Source organism: Lactuca serriola, chromosome 3, assembly GCF_051521515.1.
Source record: "Lactuca serriola cultivar US96UC23 chromosome 3, Lser_US96UC23_V15, whole genome shotgun sequence".
NCBI classification, from domain to species: Eukaryota; Viridiplantae; Streptophyta; class Magnoliopsida; order Asterales; family Asteraceae; genus Lactuca; species Lactuca serriola.
The window spans coordinates 283166579-283181744 of record NC_136410.1 but is presented as its reverse complement, the minus strand read 5'-3'; the positions used below and the strand labels follow the sequence as shown (position 1 = coordinate 283181744).

General features: G+C 33.2%; 1 protein-coding gene and 1 long non-coding RNA gene across 12 annotated transcripts; both read left to right on the top strand.

The window, feature by feature from the left end:
- The first annotated feature begins 249 nt into the window (after window positions 1–249).
- Window positions 250–2764, top strand: LOC145094030 (uncharacterized). 7 transcript variants are annotated; one of them, XR_013703194.1, is made up of 7 exons: window positions 250–618; window positions 693–1175; window positions 1262–1327; window positions 1429–1536; window positions 1642–1724; window positions 1806–1910; window positions 2609–2764. XR_013703194.1 is itself a non-coding variant. In XM_079032286.1 (6 exons), exons 2-5 carry the CDS (start codon window positions 1070–1072, stop codon window positions 1666–1668), a joined length of 345 nt encoding a protein of 114 aa, XP_078888412.1. In that variant the 5' UTR covers window positions 250–618; window positions 693–1069; the 3' UTR covers window positions 1669–1724; window positions 1806–2157. The 7 variants fall into 7 exon arrangements, 1 of the variants encoding a protein (XP_078888412.1); XR_013703193.1 differs by lacking the exon at window positions 2609–2764 and adding an exon at window positions 2406–2578; XR_013703191.1 differs by lacking the exon at window positions 2609–2764 and adding an exon at window positions 1980–2157.
- An 8412-nt stretch (window positions 2765–11176) lies between these two features.
- LOC145094029 (uncharacterized) lies at window positions 11177–14094 on the top strand. Of its 5 annotated transcripts, none has more exons than XR_013703188.1 (6): window positions 11177–11708; window positions 11792–11823; window positions 12229–12683; window positions 12870–13047; window positions 13454–13513; window positions 13639–14094. It is a non-coding gene; the product is annotated as an uncharacterized LOC145094029 (long non-coding RNA). The 5 variants fall into 5 exon arrangements; XR_013703189.1 differs by having other exon boundaries at window positions 11178–11597; window positions 11796–11823; XR_013703187.1 differs by having other exon boundaries at window positions 11178–11597.
- The last annotated feature ends 1072 nt before the right edge of the window (window positions 14095–15166 follow it).

Below are 15166 nucleotides of genomic sequence, written 5' to 3'. Positions count from 1 at the left end.
ATTCTTTCTTTAAATGTGATTTTTGTAGAACCTATTAGAACCTAAACTCTTAATACCTTGACTCTTTTTACAATCTTAGACAGAATTTATTTTCATTTTTGGCTATTATATATATATATATATATATATATATATATATATATATATATATATATATATATATATATATATATATATATATATATATATATATATATATATATATATATATATATATATATATATATATATATCCTGATTTACAACTACCAGACGAACAGAACCGATTTCTCCCCACACTCTCAAATTCTCTCGGTCGTCACTATCATATTCAGTCGGCACCGCCACTAGCGGTCCACCCCGACGCACCACCATCGACCGCTCACCGCCCCCACCGGACCACCATTGACCCTCCCTTCACTTCCAAGGACTTCATACCCCCAGTTTATTCTTATTTTCTTTACCTGGAAAGCAAAGGGTTTTGGGTTCCTTCAACTCCATCTCTATTAGGCTTATTGTTTCCTTCTCAGTTCTTATCCCTCTTTCAATTTTCACTTCTTTTGGTAATTTCGTCGACTCCTATGGTTAGAATGACTTCTTCTTCACATTGTCGGCATAATCGTCTTACTCCTTCTCCAGGTATGTTGTGTTCTTAAAATTCATCCTTTTCTTTCATTTGTTTCCTCCCTGTCTTACTATTGTTTCCAACGTAGGGACTCAAGGTAGCCCTAAATCGGTTGAAGGAATATCTCACTCTATTTCAATTTGGCATATTACACGAGCAGAATTCTTCTATTTCAGAACATTCCGAGATTCGACTTCATTTGAAGATTTCAATGGATAAGTTTGGATATTGATACGAAACACTTTCGCTATTAGATTATACACAATTTGGCAAGATATATCCATCAGCTCCTAAGTAGTAAAACCAGAAGCATAAATGGCAATTTTGTATTACAAGAATAACTAGGTTTTTCATTATGAAGTGAATCTAACGATACTCTCTCACCCCTTTGAATGGGTATATTAGGATATATCTGTTTTGGGATAGAAAAACTCATCAAATCGACAAGTTATACATTATCAAATCATGTTTTTTTATTTGGAACTTGATTTTCATTACATTTTGATGGTAGGGTTTAATTGCAAGTTTTTTTCTTGGTGGCTGTATTTCTATTGCCCTTCTCTTGGTTCTGGTAAAAAAAACCTTTTTCCTTTTCCTTTTCCTTTTCTCTTTCTAACCTTGATTATTTAATGTTTATTTTATTTTTATTTTTTTTAGATCAAGTGGATATGCCCCACTTCACCTTCTCAACCATTAATCTTATTCGGTGGCTTTCCCACAACTGTATGTATGATTTAAATTTTGATAACACTGTTTTTTTTATTATCAAAATATAAAATTGTATCCCCAAGGGTAAATATGTAATTACGTATGATGGATTTTAGGGTTTTATGTAAGTGACCTATCTGAATATGCATATCAAGATGTAGAATCAATGGATGCTTCTGTAGCACATGTATTTAGTCTGTTATCTACTACTGAGCCTCCTAATAGTAAGTTTCAATATTCAAATTTGATTTACGACAACATGGAATTTTCACATCAACATTTATGTTATAGGCAACATTTGTTGTTTTGTGATCATCGTTTGTTATAAGGGTAAAAGAGTCCAAGAAAAGTGGTGAATGAGATATTGATTAAGTTAACCATTTTGAGAGAGTCCCACAAAAGAAGATATCAGGTAATTTTCTTTTCTTTTTATAATTTCTCTGTTGTTCATATTGTTAGGTTTTATAATATTGTTACTTTAATTTGGTTACAGGAATGGAGATTTCATTTATATATGACATATATTACTGAGAATATAATTGATATGGGATTTCCTGTTGTTCGTGATATGAGCTAAGGATTCTTCAGATATTTTGAGGTAATGGAGTTTGTTATTATCAGGTTAAATGACATTAGCTTAATTTATAATTTGCTGATGACAAGATAGGTACAAGGTGTAATCTTTGCTCCAAGGGGCTATAATGATATATGATGCATTATTGGTTGAAAGGAAGCATAGTCAAAATTTACTAATCTACCCCTAATAGCATTGTACTTTCAGTTTTAATCTTATTAAGACATTGTACCTTGAAATTACTACATAAACTTGCTTTGTATTCCTATAATATGTTAGATTTCTTTAAAGTAGGATATGCCATAAATATAATAAACATATGTTATATTTATGAATTTTCATTGCTATTTCTTGCATTTATTTAACCATTTCTAATAGTAATATTTCCAATTACAAAATTTTCAATTAGATGGTTTATTTGAGGAATGTTAATGCACATCTTATGAAATTTCCTTTTCCACATTTTATGTTCTTTTTATTTTACAATTTAAACATATCTATTCTTTTTTTTTATTATAGGTAGCCATTTCATTAACAGAGATTCAAGTAGCATATAAATTCAAAACCACATAACCTTAGTTTGATTCTTTGTTTGGTCAGCGTAAAAATCATATATATCATAATTTTAAAAGTTTTGTGGTGTGTGTTGTGTAATATCAACTTCCAATTGTTAATCACTTAATCCTTCTACACTTTCTCTCTCAATGCTAACTTAACTCCAGATAAGTCAACAAGCAATTTGCATGACGTTATGTTGAAATTCATCTGAAGAATGTCTTTTGCTTATCCAACCCCGCAACACGGGATTCTTCCCTAGTGGTTGTCTATTTAGCAACTGAAATTCTTGTTAGCTACAATATTTGTTATCATTCAAACATAACAAAAATATTTCAAAGTGGCTATTGATTGTAATCTAGAGATCGTTAATCAATTAAATTATATGCATAAGCGTTCTATAAAAAAACATTTACTTTTTAAATTATTTAACATTTAGTCTCATTAATTTATTTTTTCCATGAAATTTTCTATCATTTAGTCACATAAAAAAAATCAAAGTGACTAGTAAAAGCCTATTTTATTCATATTTCGTAACTTATCTTATTATTTTGAGTTGTGTTTTGATATTATTAACAACAAAATGTGTTTTATATCCTTCAAATTGTTGTTATTACATATTAAATAGATTGTTTGACAGAAAGGAGGCAAATTAACTGGAAAGGGTGTTGGAATAAAAATATATGTGGAAAAATGTTTACTAGTGTAGGTAGTGACGCGTCCAAATCTTCATTCGTGACGTGTTTCCGAGACGATAACTTGGAGGGTTCATGACAAATTGTAACATCACAAAAATTTTAGTAAAATTTAAACTTTTAAATAAATTATTTCATTAACCAAACCCATTAGTTCACTATCTTTTAAATTTCCAAAAAAACCCAAAACAAAGATCATTTAAGTCTTTAACCAAAACATCAGTATAAAACCCAAAATCTTAGAGTTCGGCCAGTGTGTATTGTCACGCATTGCCATCATCAATACCTTTCAGTCCTGAAATCATAGATTTAGGGAAAAAGAGGGTAAGCATAAAGCTTAGTTAAGATTCCTATCGATCGAATACACTTCAAGTATGAAAAATAAGAACAAACTAAGCTAAGCAAATAAAGAATAGAAAAAGTAAAGAACACGAAGAATGCTCCAAAATGTCTTTCACCAAGAAAACGAGTTTTCGCAAAGACAGTCACCAAGACATTCACATTAGTGCTTCCCCCTAATGTTGAATATATACTAACATATACAAGTATATCCCTTGATTGAAGGGATTGTATATAATATATACTAAGAACCGATGCTCATCACAAAGATATCAGATATGCTATCTATTCTTTGCATATTTGTATCATTACCTAATATAGAAAGATTACATTAGAATATATAACGATAAGTTAACGTTGATAAGACTTGAGGCGCTGGTGCCGATGGTGACGTTGGCGTTGACAGTTAGCGTGTAGAGTGTTTGACTCATCCGATCATAAGGTGTGATACTACAACCCCCCCCCCCCCCTATTTGATGATGTCAAAAATAATATTCAATAACTTCTTCAGCTTGTGCTCCCCCTGAGATTAAGATTGAAACTTTATCTTCTTCAACTTTAACGAATGTTCCCCCTGAGAAAGTGTAATGTATAACTCCACATTTTAATTATCAGCAGTAGAGGTAGCATTTATAAGTTGCAGCGAACAAACAGATGATAACAAATAGATGATGAGCTAATAGAGCGTTGATCATTGATATTGATGTCAGCTATCAGCTTGGATCCCCTTTAGATTTTGCTTCTCTTCAGATCAATAACACTTACTAGTTTGGAAGTTTCTCCCTTTTTTTTACATCAACAACAAATATGAAATTTGGAGGAAGCGATCAGTGAATCAGAGTTGTAACTTGTAATCCAGTACATTTGTGATGTCTCCTGATAGTGTAGGCTTAAACTACCATTCACTGCATTGTATTGCGAGATTTCATCAGCGTGTGGTTTCATACACTGACTCATTAATCACTTTTATTAAAAGAAAAAAAAAACAAGAGTGGTATGATGCGTGCAATAGATTCTGGTATGAAATGTACCCATCGGCAAAAAAATTTCAAATTCTCATCAGCGTCAGGCTTCATATGCTGAATCATGATATGCAAAAGAAGAAAATTAGAGAATGGATTGCTTTTTGTCATGCTGAGGTGGAATCAACATGAATCATTAACAATGATAAACATCAGCAAGAAGTGGTTTTACCCTTGCATCATAGGGTTAGTTGAAGTCTAGAATCATAGATTCACCGTCAATTCGTAATGGTACAATCTCATACCTCAGTTTAGGAGGTCAAGGACATGAATAACCCTTTGTCATTTAAGGACCAGATAAGTAACCCTTATATTGATGACTATGCAATCAAAGTATGTAATTGGGTTTTGCTTAATGTTTCAGCAGAACAAAAGACTTGATGCATACAACAAGCATGCTTCTAGGGACAAATTTAGGCAAGATAGTTAACTAAGAACAAACACCAAAGCTTTTCTATAAAAAAAATTATTTGGACCAAGTAATCCCACTTAGACAGTTTAGAGGATGCTAGACAATCAGCATGAGAGGGTAACATAATGTTATCTCAGCAGATGGTCTCAACTGATGAGATAGTTAGAGAGATTTAGGCACATAGAACAGCAAGCTTCTAGGGGAGATTATTTATCAAAAGTACTATCTTTGAATTATAAAATGTCATCGTCAATTCCTTTTGAAAAAGTACAAAGACAAAATAATAAATAATATACAAACAAAAGAGTTAGTCAAATAAGGAAATAAAAGCATGGGAACTAGTCAACATAAAGAAGAATAGTTGAAAAGGAATATACACCTTTTTCAGAGGCTCTTTACATAGCCTTTTGTTAGACGAATCATAAAGGAATAAAATATTTCAAGTGGAATCACCAAAAGGATATCTTTTGAAATAAATACTCATTAATTAATTTCCTTTCTTTGAGATATCTATCGCTTAAGACTGGCTATAAAAGAAAACATAGGCAAGAGCAAATATAATACAACTTACTATAAACCAAAAATGACTAGACCATTAATCATTGAGGTGCTTCAAATGGATTGCAAACTTTATGTTCATCTAGAGCAAGAAATGAGCAGAGAATAGTCTTTGTAACCAATGAGTTAATTGGCTCAAATGAAACCATTATGTTGACAAGATCAAAACAAGGGTATTCGAGGGTTTATTGAATTATAAGTCAGTAGATGAAAACAAGACTCATTGGATTGATGGTTACTCCTTGCATTCATAACAGTGAATGGTGGAGTAATAGGGCATTATCAACATGAAGAGGACATGATGCCACTATTCTTCTCAACACTAAGTGTAACGCCCGTAGATTCGGGCTAGTCAATTTAGAGACGATAAGCATCAAAAATTACTTTTTGATGGAAGATTATTTAGAAGGATTAATGTTAACCAAGTTGTAGTATATTTCACAAGGTTTCCGTGCATATAAAGAACGCCAAAATCCAAGTTATAACGAAGAAGTTATGACTTGTCGAAATTTCGTGACATAACCGGCACGACCCACGGGGACCCAGCGCGACGTAAATAGTGAATTTAAGGTAGATAGATATCTATCCTTAGTGATCTAAACGAGATTCGAAGATGTCTTCCATAGTAGTCCAACGATAAAAAGACAGACAAAAACGGAGTTCAGATGAAGGAGTTATGAATTTCGAACGGAGTTTTTCGGTCCCGACCTACTAAAGATAATATATAAGTAATATATTTATAATATATTTAAAAAAAATCAAAATTATCCAATGGAGTCTAAACAAGAGTTGTAGAGCATAATCTCACCTACACGTCGATATAAAGAACGTCGAAAACGGAGTTCGTATGCGAAAGGTTATCAAGATGGATCGCTCGGTTCTATGGAGTGTTGGGTTTATGATGAGAGTACTTGTGGTGCAGTCATTAAGCTCAAGAATGGGTGCATACGGTTGTATGATCGAAGAGACCTGTTGCAGTTCAGGAAGTGGGATATTCATTACCTAAGCAATTTTCAGATCAAAGTGGTTGAAGATATCTATGAGGAGGGAGCCAAGGCGTATACCAGGATGGTTGCAGAGATCTTGAGCAAGCAGATGTGGAATGGCGCAATGGGCCAAATGGATGTCATGCTGGTAAAGAAAGGAATGGGGCCGAGCTAGTCCAAACCAAGGGGGAGATTGAAAGAACCTGTACAGTGGTTTGGTCTAGGCATAATAGTTGGTAGTAGTGGATGTATAGAAAGATTGTCTTTTGTCATGAGTTTACGGTCAAGATGTGTTTACGGCCGTAAACTCCTTATGGCCGTAAACACTTTACGGTTGTAAGTCGAGTCTTTAAATAGGGTGTTGTGTCAGACTTCGTTGGTTGTTGATGCTTTCGTATTCTCCCAAGTTGTATCAGACGTTTTATAGCTTTGAAGCGTATGCAAGCTTGGTTTTTGTTCTATATTTGCTTATTAATTCGTGTTTGCATCTGTGATTCTCTTTGATCATTGGTAGATCTGTTTTTCGGGACTTTACAGAAATTGTTATGTCTCACTGATTGTATATCTTTGAATCAAATCATTGAATGATATGGAAAGATTCTCACATAAATCACATATGCATTTGTTATTCCTTGTTCCTCTTTGCTTCTGCCATATTGATGTATATATATGACATAACATTATATTGTATCTATTATTGAACTCACTAAGCATGTCTGCTTATCCCTCTCAGTGTTTAACATTGCAGGTAATAAGGATCCAGTATAGACATATATTGTTAGAAGATTGTGAATAGATAATCCTGTTACTTTTGTAATTAGTGTTCATGTTGTATAAAACTATAATATCATGGGTAGTTATGTAATAAATATAATACTTTGTTCTTAATAGTCGGTTTGTATCCAGTCTTTTGTAATCAAATTATCAATGTAAAATATTATTTATGAATATGCATGTAGCATGTTTTGGAGTAATATGATGTAGTTTTAAGTTTTATTAAAAGTGGTCCTCTCAATCATATGAAAGTGTGGGTCTTTCAATCATGGTATCAGAGCAGTAGTTTAAGTGAACTAAATACCACGGATTGGTATTTAGACTTAAACCGTCAGAAGTTCAATATATGAACGGATTCATTGTAAGTATATGGATACAAACCATACGAAAGATTTAAGTAAAGTATTAGGTAATGATAAATCCTAATATTTTAAAGTATTATATTACTTCAAATTTACGGAACAATTGCTGAACAAGTGGGTAGCCATACACCAGAAGTGGGTGGAGATCCTCGTCCTGATGAAGTAAATACTGCAGCATCCCCTCATGAGGAGCAACTCTTGGGTAAACTTACTGGTGTTTTTCGGTAGACTCTCGAAGAACACGAAAATAATGGTGATAAAGGAAAAGAGAAAGTCACCGGAGAATCTTCAAAAGGAGAGGCGAGACGTCCTTCATTCAAAACTTTCAAGAGTAATGGTGCTAAGGAGTTTTTAGGTGTTCTTAATCCCATTGTTGTTCTTACATGGATCTAGAACACAGAAAAAGTAATCCATATCTCTCATGTGGTTAATAAAGACAAGGCTAATTATGCTTCTGCAGTGCTCATCGGAGAAGCCTTAGTCTGGTGGGAAGGAACATTCAAAGCTCTCAATGAGTATGACCAAGAGAACTTACTTTGGGAAATGTTCAGAACTCGCTTGCTAGGAAAGTTTTGACTTTATTTTTATTATTATATTTTTAACAGGCGGGATAGGAAAAGTCCGTTAAAAATTCATAACTTCTTCATTCGATGTCCGTTTCCGTCTGTCTTTTTACCGTTGTACTACTATTGACGAGACCTTCGATTCTCGTTTAGGTTGTGTCGGCTAAAAATCACTCGATCTTTATTTTTTGTTTTTAGCTGTCTACTGCTATTCCGAAACTTAAAAAAAATCATAAATTCTTCATACGAAATCAGATTTGGACATTCTTTTTATGAAAATTCTCAGTTTAACGAATACTACAACTTTCGTTTAGATCATTAAAGATAAAAAGTGGTTTATCTTTCTCCAATACTCGTTAGGTTGTATACCATACGATGAAAATAAGACGAATTACAAGCATTCATAGGTACACATGTATCATAGAACCATAAAATAATAACTAAATCCACATCATATAACTTTTCCTAATTTTGCATTACATATTTAAAAATCGGGTTGAAAATAGTCACATAGCTTTTGTAAAGAAATGATGCAAAGTTGATATAACTTTCCTTTTCCCCATTTAACAAATCGTGCTTTAATGTTTCGCAATTATGTTTACTCTTCCTCATCAACATACTGGTTATGTAGAGTACCTTTAATACCAACAAAATGTTTCTTATCTATGATCACCATGAATAACCTTTTAACAAAAAAATTATGTATGCCTTTTCCTCTGATCAAACAGCTAGAGTTGCATATGACCAAGTTTTATCCGTCTTCATTCTTACATTTGACTGAATAGGAGAATGGCATTGAGATTGTGCCCTTATTGTTTCTTTATCTCTAGATTACATATAGCTACAAAATATTCATAAAACTTAGTAATAACAATAAAAAAGTAGATAATAAATAAAAATATACATTGCTATTTCTTGATAAGTCACATTACTATAAAAATAGATTAAAAAAAGGTACACTGATATTAAATATTTCTTCAAGGTAAAAAAAAAATTCATAAGATAGCGGTAGTTCTCTCTTTTTTTCCTCTAATCGTTATAGAAAAATCAGTTTTTAAATATTATTGTATAGTCACAAAAAATGAGAGGGGCACCAAGATTTTCGAAATGCTATTGGCAAACTTATTAAATATAAACCAGATGATAAATGATGGTTTTTTTTTTGTTGAATTACTAAAATTCAATCTCATATCCTAATGCTAATCCCAAAAATATTAATATAAACCGTAGAAAATGTTGTAATGCACATGAATTAACAATTTAGGTTACAAAAAATACATTTATAGTAGGAGATATGTAGAATTAGTTACATGTGTTATTCTTTGATTTGAACTCATACAATCGTTTGAAATAAAACAATTTGAAGCAAAACACGCCCTAAGTAATAAATGAATACCAATGCAAACACATTGAAGACATATTACCAATGGATACACCTAATCACAAATATTGTTTATAAATACCAATGCAAACATCACTTCTCCTTCTTCAAGCGAGATATAGAGAAAGGCAAGACAGAAGAAAAAAACACACTTCGATATGTGGTGATGAAGGACTTGAGATAATGTGAAAGAAAAAACATTGATGATCATTGGAGACTACTCCTTAAATTAATCTATGTCAACAACGGGACTTGAACCTTCAAACTTCAAGAGGAGGATAATACCTAATACTGATGGGCTATAAGTCTTTTGGTAAATAACAAACAACTGAATTCCAGATATATTGGGATGGCTCCTTGATATTTCTGACGACTTTTTTGTTGCTTCTGCTCATGTGTATCGGAACAAAGACTTGTTATTTTTAGGTGGGGTGGAGAGTAGATGGAACAAATGGGGTCTCATCAAACTTAATATTATTCTTTGGAGGATTCGATTACATAATATCCTCACTAGAGAGAGACTTGCGTACATAATATCCTCACTAGAGAGAGACTTGCGTACAATGGTATCATGGTGGAGTTGATTATGTCTCATCTGTCATGATGGAGTCGAGACTATTGATCATCTTTTTGCTGGTTGTAGTAGGGGTGTTGATCGGGTAATTTTTTCGGGTTTCGGGTAATTCGGGTTTTCATGTTAAAAAAAATACCCATTACCCGACCCAAATTAAATTCGGGTAATTCGAGTTTGGTAATTCGGGTATCCGGTCGGGTTTGGGTAATTCGGGTATTACCCGAAATATATAAATTTTTTTTAAATTTCACCTGAAAATAAATTTAATAAAATAAATAGGTCATGCTTTATTAGTCTTGTTTATATAAACAAACAAGGCATAAACGAAGTTACTCAAGCTTTGAATATTGAGATTTTTTAGTCAATAATACCTGAGATATCAAGTAATTTTTTAACAACTTAATCTAATCAAATAAGATGTTAAAAAAACAAATAGTTAAAGATCTTAATTTAAAAGTTTAAAATGTTCAAGATAATTGTAGCCATAAGTTTTGTCATGTTCTAAAGTTTCGTCAAGATAATGAGTTTGTTAATTGCAATAAAAACTATAATCTAGAAAACAGTGAAGTTTTAAAGAACATGATGATATATAAACAAGTAATTTTAATATTGCTAGTGCCATATTGCCATAATAAAAGAGATTCATGTTTTACAATAATGATAGTTAGTTTAAGCGTGATCAAATACTTGCTACAGAGTACAATCTCTACGAAAAAAATTAAAATAATTTGGTAATTCGGGTAATTTGGGTATACCCAAAACCCAACAAACGTACCCTTTAGCCGATCTGAAAAAAAAAATTAGATTACCCGAAAAAATTTACCCGATTTACCCGATACCCAAAAAAATCAAGCGGATAATTTGGATATCCAAGTATTTTTGACATGGCTAGGTTGTAGTTAGCTAATTATATATACATATTAAAGTGCATGGCATCTTTCAACAGTATACTTTACGAATTTAGCTTTCCACCATATTTTTGTCACTAAGGTTTTCCATTTTATACTTTTGCCACAACCCATTCTCGTCCAATGAGATTTCCACCGCCTCAATCACCGTCTTACTTTACCTCCTTGTCTCTAGTAACTTCATCAGCTTATGATCTTTTACCCCTCTTTGTATACAGAAGCATCACTACTTCCATATACAACCACCATTTACCCATTTAGCTACAGCGCCACCGGCATCCATCTCTGTCGAGTCAGCCACCAAGCTTCCCCACCGCAGGTGCCTTGACGCCATCTGCTGTCGATTCCATTTGATATCAACACTGGTGGGAGAAGAAGATGTCAGACCAGCGCTACCACACCCAATCGCATAAGAAAGCCCTAAAATTGATTTTGAGTGGTTGGACATGTAGTCAATGATGACGTATAGTAGGAAAGACAAAAGAGACCTCAAACCCATGATTGAAACCAAGAATTTGATAGATTTCAAGCCATCAAAGTCTCCCCCTCTCTCCATCGTCTCCGTTAAAAGAGCTTCAATAGGTATCCACATTCACTTTATTGATTTTATTTGAAAATATTGGGTATGTCATTGGTTTTTGATTCGTCCGTTCATTTACAATCGATAACGGTTTTGAATTTTCACTTGCAAAGGTACTGCTAGCTACTATTGTCTCTCGCTTATGCTTAGGAGAATGATTGAAGTAACTTAGTTTTGTGAAATTTTTCTGTTTCAGATAGGTTTGAACATGAAATCGGCAAAATATAGGTAAGCAACTAATTAGGCTTCTATGCTTTCGTTTCATTCCCGTCGAACTCACCTGAAATCGAAAAAAGTTAGTAACAATTTTTTTGTTAATTAATGGATTTGATCCCTCGAGATTTTGATTTTAGTTTTAATTTGTTGTATTTGAATTTACTTTGAAGCTTGACCCTTAGATTTCTCTGTGTGTTGATAGCTTAAGCCTTTTGCATTCTTTTACATTTTGTATTTTTGTTTTCCTAAAGTATCAGGTTGCATTTTTGTTTATTCAATTGGTTGTTGTTATAAGTAGCTATCCAACAATTCTTTTATATCCAACAGGAAACAAAAACTTAGATCCTGTAAGTGACAATTCTTCCAATCTATGCTTCCTTTCTTAAAATCTTATAAATAGTTGTTGAAATGAAACAGGTGATAAGCAAGTCTAAATGTCGGACTGTTGATTACCTAAAGCATGGCATACTGTTGTGGAGTGGTTTTTGAACATGCAGATCCTTTGTTGAGAGTGACAATTGTTTCACTTGGAGAAGGTCACAAAGATGACATATGCTTAAGTTGAAGTTTATAGGTTCAGTGAGAAAGTTTGTCTGCTACCATTCCCTCAAAGGGAAGATGGAATGGAAATAAGCAAGTTGTACAACAGCAAAACAGGGGTAATCATTGATACAGTGGTCATGGAATGAGTGAACAAGGCCTATGAACGCACAGTCTCACTTGTGGAAGAACATATACACAACATGACCCCGTAACTGGTCAGGCGAGTGGACTCAGCGAGTCAGTCGATTTGTGTCCTCAAAGTAAAGATTTAAAAGAAGTTCAAACCAGAGAGTCATCATGTGGAACGAATTCAAACAAGGATAAAACAGGTATTTCATATCATTTTTTTCCTTTTAATCTTGCATATCACAATTTAATCATTAGTCACTTTCACCATAGCACAAGATTAACTGATGGCAAATTGGCCATTTTATATGGTCTTTTCTTGTATACCATGTTAAATATAAAACATTGTGTTTTTGTAACGTTTCACCCTTGGTGTTATTGCCTACAAGATGAGGGAAAATGGTCCCAACACGGAAGCAGCCTTTATAGATAGGAGTACAACTTGGAAAGATGAACATTGTGGCTTGGGCAAGTAAAGAGGACACAGAAAAGAAAGCAATGGAGGGCGAAACGGACATTTTGGCCAACGAGGCGTGAGAAGATGCGGAGAATCTAAGCATAATGCAAGTATGTGTTTTTAAACACAAGGGTAAAATGGTCATATACTCTTATTTGTTTTTTAATGGAGTAAATTACTGAAATCGTCCCTATGGTTTGGTCAAAATTTCACGTTTGGTCCCTAACTTTTTTTTTGCACTCGGATCGTCCCTATGGTTGATTTCGTTGCGTTTTTCGTCCCTATGGTTTGGTCAAAATTGCACGTTTGGTCCCTAATTTTATGTATGCAAGGGACAAAAAATGCAACAAAATCAAACCACAGGGACCATCCTAGTGCAAAAGAAAAGTTAGGGGCCAAACGTGAAATTTTTGACCAAACCATAGGGACGATTTTAGTAATTTACTCTTTTTAATGTTACTACTATTTCACCTTTTAAATATTTTTTTATGAACATTATTTATGATGTATGTTCAGATTTATACACAAAGAGATTAAAATTCAAGCATGGAAAACTCACCAGAAGCAAAACTTGAGGTAGAAATGAGAAGAATAGAGATGAATTTGATTCCATGTTCAAATTTACGATAATAATAATAATAATTAATTATAACCGAAGAAAGGAAATTTGGTAGAATTAATTAAAGTTGGGATTTTTTTAGGTTAAAGTGGAAGAAAAGAGGGCACATGCACAAACAAAAATGTTGAAGAAGGTTGCAATGTCGAGGCAGAAATCAGAAGGGAAAAGGGGGGAAGGGGGGACAGCGGAAGCCGAAAAGAGCTGACAGGCGGCGCGGGTAGCAGCACACGCCTCACAGCAGCTGGTGGTTAAGCACCTGCACAGGTACTCTGTCAGAAAATAATGTCAATGGAAGATGTTACTGGAGGAGAAGAAGCCATCGTTACAGTTGCCGTATAATAATTCTTACTTCATACTTATTTTTCCAGATTCCATGCATTCAGTTCCACTCCAATCTTACGTATGGAATTAAATTACACTGGAATCCAGAAAATCCTTTGGCCTTTGAATTCAAACATTAAAATTACTCAAATACCTTTTTCACTGAACAATTGTTGTTACTTGCCAACCATATGAATGACAAAATTCAGTTTCTTCATATTCCAAACCCTACAAATTCTAATTCCTTTCAAACTATTCTTGGAACCAAAAATATATTTGAGTAAAACAGTAGCTATGAGATTGGGGGCATTTTATTGAAATGTTAAGTTTTATGTAAATAAAAAAAATGCAATATAAGCTGTAATTTACCTTCTTAACTTTCACCATTATTGTCGTTACGTGAGCTTAACATCTTAATATTTATTTTTATTTTTATTTTTATTCTTACGGAAAGGAGTTAGTTACAGTTTATTTATTAGTGATAATTGGCCATTTAAAAAAAAAAAAAAAAAGTTTCCAACCCATGCGAAGCATGGCTCTTTTCCTAGTTGATTTATGGAAGCATATTGATATATGGTGGTATGTAGAACTGCTTGATGAGTTGTCTGTTCAATATCTTGTTTCATGGTATGATATAGTTTATTTGAATGGTGGTCAACGCAAGGCATTTGATGTTTTGTCCACACAATGTTTTGAGCTGTTTGTAATTTTCATAATTCTTTTATCTTTGGAATGGTTGTTCCTAAGAAATATTTACTTTTCTGTAATACGATAGATATGATGTTTTTTTGGATTTCCAATAGACGTAGGAATGGTTGTTCCTAAAAAATCGTTATTTTTCTATAATGTGATAGATATGATGATTTTTTGGATTTACAATAGATGTAGAGCTAAACTTCATTAGGTCTCATGGTTACACAATCTTGTTTTAGCAACTATTTTGTTGTAAATGAGTCTTTTTTCCCTGCTGTAACGCCCCAAATTTCAAATACCAAAATAACTTAACATAGTCCCAAAACTTCCAAAATTCAAGATTCAAATACTAACGTAATTATTAATAATAATAGCGGAAGCAAATAGAAATTTAATTAAACACTTGGTGCGCTACGTCTTCCTCAAAACTTGTCGCCTTCTTCAAGTCTGAACTTTATCCTTTCCATTCCCGCTGCCACTTGCTACGTTATTTCCTGGGTTGCGTGCATTTAAAAATTCTAATGGGTAAGCCTAGGGCCTAGTGAGTTCGTGGTTTTCATGCATATTGACGTCAATAAAATAAAAATAATGCAACA